A 12435-nucleotide genomic window follows, 5' to 3' on the forward strand; every position below is an offset into this window, starting at 1 on the left:
AAGAGTCGATCTCGAGCAGCTCACGAGCCTCGAACTTTTGCTGCAGGCCTATCCCCAATTAGTGATTTCGGCGCCCGTGTCTTGTTGGGGACGCCCTTGATAGAGCCCATTTCGTACCAGAAAAGCCCGTATATGAACAAGGCTTGATTTCGGGTGTGATATGACAACAAATGTGATGTGGCTGAGCTGACGGGCCTCTCAAACACGGCTGTTATCTGTCTCCGCGGCTTTTCTCAAAAAAAAAAAAAAAAAAAAAAAAAAAACTGTCTCCGCGGCTGAGCGAATGACCTCCGGCACAGTGGCGGTCGCGGCGTTTCACGGGGAGCCATGGAAGCGACCGGCGCGCCGTCGCCGGCCGCCACTGCGGCTGTGCGGCCACCGCAGAGCCCCTCGCCCCCTCTCCCCCGCCCCCATCACCAGGATGCCTCGGAGCGGCCGCCCCTCGCATTGCCTCTGGTGAGTTCATGGTTGGCTACCGCTTGGTTTTCTCCTCTGCGCCCTGACTCCTTACACCCGTGGGTTTCAGGTTTCGACTGGGGAGGGCGCCGCTGGTGCCTGATGCCGCTGCTGGTCGACGGGCGCCGTGCCGCCATCGTCCGCGCCTTGGGTATTTCAGGCGAGGGCACATCGGAAGCGATGCCGGAGGCGGAGCTGCTGGGCGCCAACTGAACTGTAAGTGCCTGCCACTGCCAAACTGGTACGAATTCAGTCCGTTGGCTGGCCGGACCATCAGAGTGCTGTCCCGTACCAGCGCAATTCCTCGCCTGATTTTAGTGCCGATGCACAATGTGTGGATGGGCGTCGCGGCATGTCAGGGGGGCTGGGATTTCTGACGGATTAAAAATCTGAGAGGGCCTGGCAAGAATTCGGATAGAGAGTGAAGTGTCGGGCACAGTGGGCGGCAGGCACAGGATGAAAGATTTCATTTGCACTTGGGTTGGGCTGGGGAGCACGCCAGCATGTGCTTGCTGAGTAGGTGCGCATTCATGCTTCTCTTCACCTTGACTTTCACCTTTAAGTTTTCCTCTGAAATATGTTGGGACTTTTGTGGTCTGCAATGACATGACCAGGATAAATCTGAAAACTTCTCCATCAAAGCTTATTGTATAATGTTGTTCGAAGTCGGCCAACAGAACCGTGATCTGCATCTATTATCTGAGACTCCACCCTCCCACCACAAAAAAGAAAAGAAAAAAGGTTGTCTTCGAAGGGGAGTTTATTCAACTCTCGAAGAACATATTGTATTTGACATCACCACTTTGTCCTAAGAAAGCACCACACCTAACTGCACAAACATAATATTCTGGAATCTGGAGCACGAGGTTTTTTTTGCACGAATTTGCGCGAGAGTCATCTTATTCTCTGCAAAATTCATGTGAAGTTCGTCCACTCTATATAGGCCCTAAATGAAGTTTGTTCAAATTCGGCTAATATAATCGTGATTTTTGTATCAATTATTACTCCACCTGCCCACCAGAAAAAAAAGCAAAGGGTTAGTCTTCGCAGTGGACCTTATCCTACAGAAAGGACCAAACCTAACTATTTATTCGAATCAGTTCAGAAGATCTTGAAATCATTGGTTTTGATGCACTTTTCTGTTTCTGCCCAAACATATTCTGGAATCTGGAACACGAGGTTTTGTTGTGGAATTTCTGCGGGCGTCAAATTATTCTCAGCAAAGTTGATGTGAAGTTTCTGCACTCTATTTAGGCCCTAAATGTTGGAAATGTAGGCCGAAAACACACGCAAAGCTACTTACCTTTGAGAACAAAGCTAATATTCTACTGCTTTTCACCTAGCATCTTCTGCTACAGGTCTGGTAACTTTACCATTAAAGAATATCTAATCATGATCACCTCTTTGCTGCTACAGCCTCCATCAACTTTGGCTAGCTTTCATTGCTTTATTTTCTATTATCTTGTCAGCGCATTCATTTTATAAAACTGAGCATATTTTTCATGTCTTGTGCTATTTCCTTTGAGGAACGCACTTCATTTACCTCTCTTTGATATGCCTCTAGCTTTCACAGAGAGCTGATTTTTATTTGATAACTCTGGTGGCCAGATATCTCTGGGAATGGCAACTTTTTTGCTATCTGCAGGTCCGCATCCTTCCTTTATAAAGGGAACTATCCTGTAATATTAGTAAATGTAACCAAGTTCCACTTCCATTGCCAGACAGAAATTATATGCTATGCAATGGGAATGCTGAATGAAATTGCTCGCAGCTGTTTTTTTTACATAATTTATATGTTTTCTTTAATGCAACACAAATGCATGCTGTAGCTTTTAGCTACAACCAAAGTGATACTGAGCTGATACGTGTGGAAGTACGCAACTGACACTTGTGGCAATGGAGATTTACTTTTAGAATCTTGAGGAGGATACATGGTGGATCACCCGAAGCAACTTTAACAGGTTGAGAAGACTCAAGAGGATACCATGAGGGAGACCACTGTGTCATCTCTTGTGTTACCTCACCGGAGTGCTTTAGAACCGATCAGTTTTAGACCTAAGTATTGTAAAACTTAAATTGTGCTATGTGTTTGCTGATGCTCCGTTATTCATTTCTAAGAACAGATAACTCTGTATATGTTAATTTGATACATCCTTTGCATGAACGATACTTGGAAAACTGACTGGTGCCCTAGTCCACACTCCAATGGCAAGAAGTGCATGATACAATATTTCAAGAATATTAACAAAATTCATGGATGTAAATGTAATACATAAAAATGCTAAAGTTTGATGTCAAATTCATCCTGATATCAAGGACCAGAAAAGGCAGTCATTCTTACACTCTTCATTTCCGCCAAGACTGTCAACTTGTGTTTCTTGTATCTTGAATATTTGATGTCAGGAACGAATATGATACTGATCCTCTGGAATTTTGAAACATTGTATCGTGATACTTTATGGGATTTTCACAACAACGACGTGATCCCCACTGGACAAAAAATGCTTATTCCTTACATTTTCGTGGGGCTGATTGGTGTTTTACTTTTGGCACAAAACTTGTATTTGTCATTGTTAAAGAATTAAAAGAGAATGATTTTTCAAGTGCTTACGTTTGGGATCTCTCAGGCAATGTGCTTTATATACTTGGCCTGGCGCCTTTCAAGAGCAGACCCATGTGGCTTAAATACTAAGCGGTTCCTTTTTCAGCTGCTTTGATTTAAATAATGCAGTTGAACGACAAATAGTGAAATTCTTCTTATTGCAGAAAACATATGTTATATTATTTTGGCACTCATGATTTGATATGATCCCACCAGATGTAGAATAGGCAAATTTAGTGGAACGGTGATGTTTTATGTATTAGCTAGGGCTAGCTGCAACAAGGTAGCAGAAAGCTTTATGGTTGGCACATTTGTTGGGTGCAACAAACTTTTGTTATCATCAGACTGGAGACATCACATAGTGGGTAGTGTCATTATTTTTTTAAAGATGAGGTTCTGGCCACATATACAGTCTTCTGCCATCATTCTGCTTAGTGCAGGTACATAATGATTTGAATGATGCACTAGTTCGTAATTATGCTTCTTATTATTCAAACTTTTACAATTTACTCATGTTGGGAAATATTTTTTATTCTGAAAGTTTTGTATATGTGCTCTAACATGGTGGGAAGTGTAAGCTTTTTTATTCTATCTAACAGTAATCAGGTATTCTTTTCCTCGTTAAATTCTCACTTATGTTGTTGTTGTATGCTACGACTGTGGGCCTTTGTCTGTTTTACTCTCTACATCATGGCATGACATCTAATCAACACAAAATTTTGTGCGTGATATATGTTCCATCGCATCTTAAAACGAGTGTAAACCGCATTGTATGCTGGGTATGTTGAAACAGCAAGCTAGTAGGGGTCAAGGTTAACTTTATGTATCTTGGATACTCATCTACAGTTTTGGTTAGTGATTACTTCACTCATGTGTGTTAATTGTTGTCAGTACTCTATTTGACATGATGCTATTAAGGAGCGCCTATGCCATGATTGGGGATTAAAGCCAGGTCTAACAGCTGCGAACTCCATGTTCCCACCACCCCAACTGACAAGGGTACCATACTGGCAGTAACTAATATATGTTGACTAAATATTAATTATTTTCGAAAATCTAGTCATTATATAAGTCTGATTTATAATTTACTGTACTGGTTTACTCACATTTTTTGTTAGGTTACAGTTTCCCTCTAGAACATTGCTTGGCTGTTGAGTATTTATACATTTGCACTCCCGTAATGTATGATTGTATATAGTTTCTAGCTAGCCAGTTTTCTTACCTCTGTTATCTTCGAATTCAGGGATATATACTACGACAGTGTGACAAAAGTTGAATATTTTTATTGCATCATGACATCACACAAATTTTGCGAGTGCAATCAAGAAAGAAGAAAGTACTAGCCTACCTTTAAAGATATTTGGATTGTATAATCCAAGGAGACTGCACAGAAACATGTGTTTTCAAAAGTCTTGGTCCTATAAACATCCTAGTTACTAACATGTGTTCAGAAGACGGAACAACTTCACGTGTTCCCTGCTTTTTTGCATGGCTGCTGCATGCATTTGTGATGGGCGTCTTTCCTTCCTTAATCTCTGGGACATGTATCCCTAGATCCTCAGGCTCTTGTGCATATCTGTTATTGAGAAATCAAACATACATTGTACAGATCCGCTTTGCCGCCCTTGCAACTCCAGTCAGTGCTTTTCTTGCATTTTTTCCTCCCTTCTTTTTGGGAGATGGACATCTAGTCAGTTATCACAAGAAAGTGCTCTGCTAATGCCAACTTCATGCACCACCCTTGTCTTTAAAAGGCAAGGTAATGAACACGGTCTAGTCCAACAGCACTACTAGTTTGTGATGGACACCAGTACTCCTTCAAAGTCTGGGACGAGCTTCCTCAAAACTTGCTTCAATGGAGTTAACGCCCTCTCAGGTTTCTTCCATTCTTTCTCTGTTTTTGCTCAAGCATGAGATTGGAGAAATCATGCTATATCTGTTTACTTACTCTGCTGCCTCATATGTCCTCTTTAACCTAGCTAACTTGCAGTATTAACTTTCTATTTTGCAGGGGTTGGGATATTATCGATTCCTTATGCATTGTCTCAAGGAGGATGGCTGAGCGTACTTATGTTCACAACTATAGCAGTTATCTGCTTCTACACTGGGATTCTCATACAGAGATGCATAGATTCAAGCTCACTTGTTAAGACCTATCCTGATATAGGTGAACTGGCTTTTGGCCGGAAAGGAAGAATCATAGTAGCAATATTCATGTACCTGGAGCTGTACCTTGTGGCAATCGATTTCATGATACTGGAAGGTGATAACTTGGAGAAATTATTTCCAAGTGTCGACTTCCATGTTGCTGGACTCAAGATTGGAGGCAAGCAAGGGTTTGTTCTGATTTTCAGTCTGTTGGTTTTGCCAACGACATGGTTTCGGAGCTTAAGTGCGCTTGCGTACGTCTCTGTTGGAGGAATCATGGCCTCCGTTATTCTCATCGCTGCTGTTATCTGGGTAGGAGCATTTGATGGTGTTGGCTTCCACGAGAGAGGCGTGCTTGTCCACTGGGCTGGTATTCCAACTGCCATGAGCTTATACTCATTCTGTTTCAGCGGTCATGCTGTTTTCCCCATGATATACACTGGAATGAGCAACAGAAAAATGTTCCCAACAGTAAGTAAAGCAGAAACCCTTTCTCCGATCTTTTGTGTTCTCTGACCAATAAGCAAATATTACTGCTGTGTGGCACGCTAGTACTTGTTTGTTGGAAACCACAACTGATCCTAGCCTGCCCCAACTATTATGGTTAAATCTTGCTTTACATGCTCCAAGTCAATGCAAAATAGTATAACCTTTTTGACTGATAGGATAAAATACATGTAGCAGCACTCCAATTCTGGAAACTGGAATCCTGTCAAAACTTTCCCGTTACATAAAGCTGCAGTACTAAGGAATCACGTTTGTGCTTAACCCCTCTTCTCCCTTTTCCCAATTTCAGGTTCTGCTCCTCTGCTTCATCATCTGCACTCTCAGCTACGGACTGATGGGCGTCGTCGGGTACCTGATGTACGGCGAGTCACTGAAGTCCCAGGTGACGCTGAACCTCCCGTCGAGGAACCTGAGCTCCAGCATCGCCATCTACACCACGCTGATCAACCCGTTCACCAAGTTCGCGCTGCTGGTCACCCCGATAGCGGAGGCGATCGAGGACACCCTCCACGTCGGCAAGAACAAGGCCGTCAGCGTCTCCATCAGGACCTCGCTGGTCGTCAGCACGACCATCGTGGCGCTCGTCGTGCCCTACTTCGCCTACGCGGTCGCGCTCACCGGCTCGTTCCTGAGCGGCACCGCCACGATGCTGCTGCCGTGCATCTGCTACCTGAAGATCAGGTCCAGGACCTGCAGGAAGGTCGGGTTCGAGCAGGTGGTGTGCGTGGGCATCATCGTCGTCGGGGTAGGGCTTGTGGTCGTGGGCACCTCCAGCTCACTGAAGCAGATCATCCAGAGCTTGTGAAATGCTTGATGAGCATGGATGTGGATGAACAACCATATGCAGTGGAGCCTGTTCTAGTACGGCGCAATCATGCTTGTACTCTGTAGTCTGTACCTATGTCCTGGCAAGATGCACTGTAGATAGGAATTTAGCTTACATAAGAATGGATAGGAATAATCCCTAAGATGTCGTAGTATTGAGACTTACTTCAGAAGAAACTGCTTGTACCTATCATGTTATAAACATTATTCAAATGTATGTATAGCCTGATGTCTAGCTAGTGGTTGCTACTTGCTAATGATGATGATCAGCAGAGTCTCAGCCTTTTGTTGCAGAAGCAAAATCTGCTGTTCCAGCATCCTTTTTATGTTGAATAACTGCGAATTCTTTGCACCTCAAAGCACTCAGACCGCGACGAAAAGGATATCGGTGCGCATTCAGGTATGTCGACACGCGCGCGCGCGCGCGCACACACACTGAAGTTGAAATGAGCCGGTGCTCGTGGCTTTCCTGAAGTTATCTGGTCTGCCCATATGTTGATGTTACTGCCTATCGATACATGACATACCCAAAGAAGTATACGATATTAACGAGGATCAGAGTTACAATCTGCTGGCAGTGTAAGGTATGCGATAGCGTCGGGAGCTTCTTGAAACCACAGGTCGGTGCAAAGCTCCGTTCTAGCCATGTCAGCTAATAAATCTGCGATTCTATTTTTGACTAAGCACAAGTTTCCTGACTAACTTCTCGTCTTCTCCCTATCTCCCTCCGTGTGTTGCTGCGGGAACGGTAGATACACATTAATATAGATACACCAAAACTGTTTTTCTCAGTTTTACATGTGTTTGGCTGGTGCTGTCTTATCAAAATTTTGACCCAAGTATTTGGAGTGGATGACTGAATACTCTTTCATCATCGACACAAGAAAACCTGTGCGACCATTAGTCCATGTTGCTCTGTCTTTTTTGGTCCTGCAAGTGTTCATTATAGTTAAATGAGGGAAAAGCATATTTTTCGTCCCTCGATTATTTCAAAAGTATGCAAATGGTCCCTCAACTTTAAAACCAGCAAAACTTAGTCCCTTAACTTTTTAAACCGGATAAGTTTAGTCCCTCGTGCAACTTTGGGTGGTTTTCTGCCGATCTTTGAGCGGTTTTTGACTCGGATTGGCAAAGTGTGGGCCCCACCACCTCTACCCATTTTTTAAATTTTAATTCCTGTTATTTATCCCTCTGACTTACCTATGGACCCCACTGTAATGAGCATCTTCAACCTCAAACAGCACACGGTTCGTGTGTCGGCACCCTGGATGCCGGTGCTCTGAAGCTCGCCGATGACCAAGCCTGGCTCCGGAGGCGGCACGCGGCAGCATGCACTCCCTCGCCCGCTCCGGCCCGCTGCCGCCACGGCTCTATTTCTTGCTTGAGCTCTTGCGCTCAACGCTCCTTGTGGCTGAACGCGCGCACGGCCGTCGGAGGAACTTGCACGCGACGCGCTCCACCAGGAGTTGATGGGCTGCTGCGCATTGAGTAGCTCTAGGATTTGTGCTTGTGTGTGTGTGCTACCGTTCGCGCTGAGTGTGCGTGCTCCGTGCTGGGTTGACGTTGCTGCTCTTGTCTGTGTGCGTGATTTGCGTGATGCGCTCCGTGTGAGAGGGCGACGATGTGGTCGCCCGTGATTGCTGGGCGTTGTGATGACGGGACTCATGAACTCGCGGGTGGCGGCAGCGAACGTGCACGACGGTGCGGGCCGACGGGATGGCTGTAGGCCGGGTTCCTGACGCAGAGAAGGTGCAGGATGCCAAGGCATGGCGAGGTCAGCAGGGTTGGGACTGAGTTTTGCGTGCAGCCAGCAGGCGCAGACGCACGCGACAGCTTGGCCTCGGCATACATGCGAGCTCGTACAACAGCAAGGCCAGGGCGGAGCTGTGCGTGCGGCCAGCGGGCCGGACACATGCGGCGGCAGCCTTCACGTCAACCCCGTGGGCGGCGCGCTGCGGGAAGCGCCGGAGTGGCCTTACGGAGGTCTCCAAGGACTAGAGCCACCTCGCCGGAGGCCTCCATGCCCACGCCCTTCTCCTGCTGCTGGACGCGCATCAACTGCTTGATGAAATGCCTAGCCAAGTTCGAATGATAAGCAACGAGAAGATCCACCTGGGATCGCCACATGGACGTAGACCCGGTCAAAACCACACAAAGCAGCACAGAGGGACTAAAATTATCTGGTTTGAAAAATTGAGGGACTAAAATTACACTTCTTCTTCGATACAACCCCTAAACACAACAACGGCTGAGATCGCTCCGTACCCCTTCATTAAAAAGGATAGGATCGTCCCAGCACATAAAAGCCGCCGCCCGCGCGACGGGCTGTACCCGCGCGACGGGGGCTCTACGCCGACTACCCCGTACACGCGTCCGTCCGCGTACGTACGACGTCGACCGAAGAAAAAACGACGTGACGTGTCAAGCGACGTACTCGTGGCGACGTGGCGTCGACTCTACGGAAAAAAAGACGACGCGACGTGTGAGGACGACGACGCAACGTGTGTGGACGGGCGGTTGTGTGCCGTCTAAGCGTCGGTCAAAAGGCGGTTCCCGACGCGGCGGCCGGCCCGATGCGCCAATAATGCCGGCGTTACGCCGGGGCGTCGGTCACCTACCAGATGGCCTCCCCCACGCACCGACGCCTGCCTTTATAACACCGCCCCCGTCGCCCGTCTGCCTTCCCCACTCCACTCGACGCGTCTCGACCCGCTCAACCCACCCACCGACGCGCTTCCACCGCCGACGAGCTCCCACTCCCGGCGGCCTCCATGGCGTCCGACGGCGACGGCGGCGGCAGCTCGTGGCCGACAAGCCTCAGCACGCCGGAGACGGACGAGCTCATCCGTCTCGGGCTGATGGTGCCGCCAGGCTGCCGTCTGCCTCGCGTGTTCCACATCACCGCCGACGGGTACCCGACGAGGGGGCCCGGCACGACGACGGCCGAGCTCCGCCAGCATGAGGGCGGCCGGTGGAACATCGTCGGCCGCACGAGGTTTTGGAAGGGCAAGGACTTCTGGGTCGTCGTCGCGCAGGCTCGTCGGGAGATGCGGACCGGCGGCTCGTCGTCGGGCCCGGGCGGCTCGTCGTCTGTCGCGCGTGGCTCGTCGTCCGCCCCGCGCCGGTCCCGCCGTCCCCCTCCGGCGGCCGCGCCCTCTCCGAGCTCGTCCCGCCGTCCGGTTCCCGTCATCGCCCGGCCCGCCTCCCCTCCCGTCGTCGAGATCCCGCCGGAGCAGTTCGCACTGCGCGAGGACGGCGACCCCGACGACTGCCCCGGCTACCTCATCGCACTGCGGGTGTCGCAGGCAGAAGCGGAGGCCGCTGCGGCGGCCGCGGAGGCGAGAGAGGCCGCCGAGGTGCAGGCCGCACTCAACGTGGCGGCGGCTATGGCGGCGGCAGCAGAGGCCGCCGAGGTGCAGGCCGCACTCGACGCGGCGGCGGCCATCGAAGCGGCGCAGCCGCAGATTGCTCAGGAGCAGGGCAACGACGGCTACTAGGAGGACGGCGGCAAGAGCAGTGACGACGGCGACGGTGACGACGACGGTGACGTCGGTGCGGGGGAGATCGTGGACCTCGCCGACTCCGGCGACGACGAGTAGATTAGGATTAATTAGTTATGTTTAATTAAGTTTAATTAAGTCATGTTTAATTAAGTTTTTATGTTGTAATGTTTAATGGCAACATGTCCTATGCATCCGGGGGGCTTGTGTATCCTATGAATCCGCCTGTCCTCAACCCTCCGATTCAAATTCCACGCGTGCCCTTAAAAGCATGACTAATTTGCACTTACAAGCCCGCTGAGGCACGCAAGTCGTCGTATCTTTGCAGTAACGCCCAAAAATTTCTTAATCTCAAACCGATCGATTCTTCATGTTAATGTCATATGCGACGAGCACACACGACAGCGGGCTGGGCATCGATGACGGCAGCACAAAACACAACGCGGCGGCGGTCGACCACTAGACGATCATACAACACGACGACCACTAGACGACAGGCATACAATCACGGCGGCCAGCGGCCCGGCGGAACGCCACACAACGCGGCGGCCGGCGGCCTGGCGGACGGCCACACAACGCGGCGGCCAGCGGACGGCCACATAACACGGCAGCCGGTAGCCAACAACTTCAAAAGGACTCGTGACATGCATGCAGGAATAAAAAAACATAGGAATAAAAAAAACTATAAACATGTTCGTGTTATTGCCCACAGGAATAAAATGATGTAAGAAAACAACTTTTATTTTGTTGTTTTTGACGTTTCAAAAATGTTCATACGCTGTAAAAAAAGTGTGTGATATTTTAAAAAATTAAACATTCTAAAAAATATTTGTGTAATTAAAAAAACTACGCAGGTAATAGAAATACAAAATTATATTTACCTTCATCTAGATGCAAAAATATAAAATTATATTTACCTTCATCTGAACTATATTTACCTTCATCTAGATGTAAAAATATAAAATTATTTGAATTCGAACACAATTTCCGTCTATTTGTCAAAAAAAAGCGTGCATTCATTCTGCACTATATTTTTAAGTTCAAATTATTCGAATTTAAACAAAATTTTAGTTGATTTGTCTAAAACCATTATGTACATTCATTCTGCACTATATTCCTTGTATGTAGATTTTTGAAATTTAATACTATGCGAATTCAAAGAAAAGTTTAGTGATTTGTCCGAAAAGTTTAGTGATTCGTCATGTGCGGGCAGTGTTTTAGGGGTTTTCGGTGGGAAAAATCGTAGAAAATCCGTACAGCGTCGGAACGCGACAAATTTTGGCGTGCGTGACCTGCATGGTCACTGTGGCCCGTGAAAAAAATGATCGACTTTGGCGGATGCGACGGAGAGACGTACGACCGATGGTCCCCTCCGCGCATACCGAAACCACCGGGTTGCACAGCAAGTGCCATTGCGGTTTGCCGGAATGCACCCAAGTTTTGGCAGCGCATGTGGGGACCCGCCCAGGGACCGCACGCCAGGGATGACCGAAATCGGAGTACGAACGCACGTTGCGTCACATGCGGGCAGTGTTTTAGGGGTTTTCGGTGGAAAATATCGTAGAAAATCCGTACAGCGTCAGAACGCGACAAATTTTGGCGTGCGTGGCCTGCATGGTCACTGTGGCCCGTGGAAAAAAATTGATCGACTTTGGCGGATGCGACGGAGAGACGTACGACCGATGGTCCCCTCCGCCCATACCGAAACCACCGGGTTGCACAGCAAGTGCCGTTGCGGTTAGCCGGAATGCACCCAAGTTTTGACAGCGCGTGTGGGGACCCGCCCGGGGACCGCACGTCAGGGATGAATGAAATCGGAGTATGAACGCATGTTGCGTCACGTGCGGGCAGTGTTTTAGGGGTTTTCGGTGGGAAAAATCGTAGAAAATCCATACAGCGTCGGAACGCGAGAAATTTTGGCGTGCGTGGCCTGCATGGTCACTGTGGCCCGTGGAAAAAAATGATCGACTTTGGCGGATGCGACGGAGAGACGTACGACCGATGGTCCCCTCCGCCCATACCGAAACCACCGGGTTGCACAGCAAGTGCCGTTGCGGTTTGCCGGAATGCACCCAAGTTTTGGCAGCGTGTGTGGGGACCCGCCCGGGGACCGCACGCCAGGGATGAATGAAATCGGAGTAAGAACGCACGTTGTGTCACGTGCGGACAGTGTTTTAGGGGTTTTCGGTGGGAAAAATCGTAGAAAATCCGTACAATGTCGGAACGCGACAAATTTTGGCGTGCGTGGCCTGCATGGTCACTGTGGCCCGTGGAAAAAAATGATCGACTTTGGCGGATGCGACGGAGAGACGTACGACCGATGGTCCCCTCCGCCCATACCGAAACCACCGGGTTGCACAGCAAGTGCCGTTGCGGTTTGCCGGAATGCACCCAAGT

At 48.7% G+C, this 12435-nt stretch overlaps 1 protein-coding gene across 1 annotated transcript; it reads left to right on the top strand.

Annotated features, from left to right (window-relative positions):
* The first annotated feature begins 262 nt into the window (after positions 1-262).
* LOC123159588 (amino acid transporter AVT1I) lies at positions 263-6818 on the top strand. Its single transcript, XM_044577408.1, has 5 exons — positions 263-456; positions 527-4057; positions 4302-4934; positions 5070-5677; positions 6003-6818. Exons 3-5 carry the CDS (start codon positions 4859-4861, stop codon positions 6516-6518), a joined length of 1200 nt encoding a protein of 399 aa, XP_044433343.1. The 5' UTR covers positions 263-456; positions 527-4057; positions 4302-4858; the 3' UTR covers positions 6519-6818.
* Positions 6819-12435: the final 5617 nt, after the last annotated feature.

Source organism: Triticum aestivum, chromosome 7B, assembly GCF_018294505.1.
Source record: "Triticum aestivum cultivar Chinese Spring chromosome 7B, IWGSC CS RefSeq v2.1, whole genome shotgun sequence".
Classification (NCBI taxonomy): Eukaryota; Viridiplantae; Streptophyta; class Magnoliopsida; order Poales; family Poaceae; genus Triticum; species Triticum aestivum.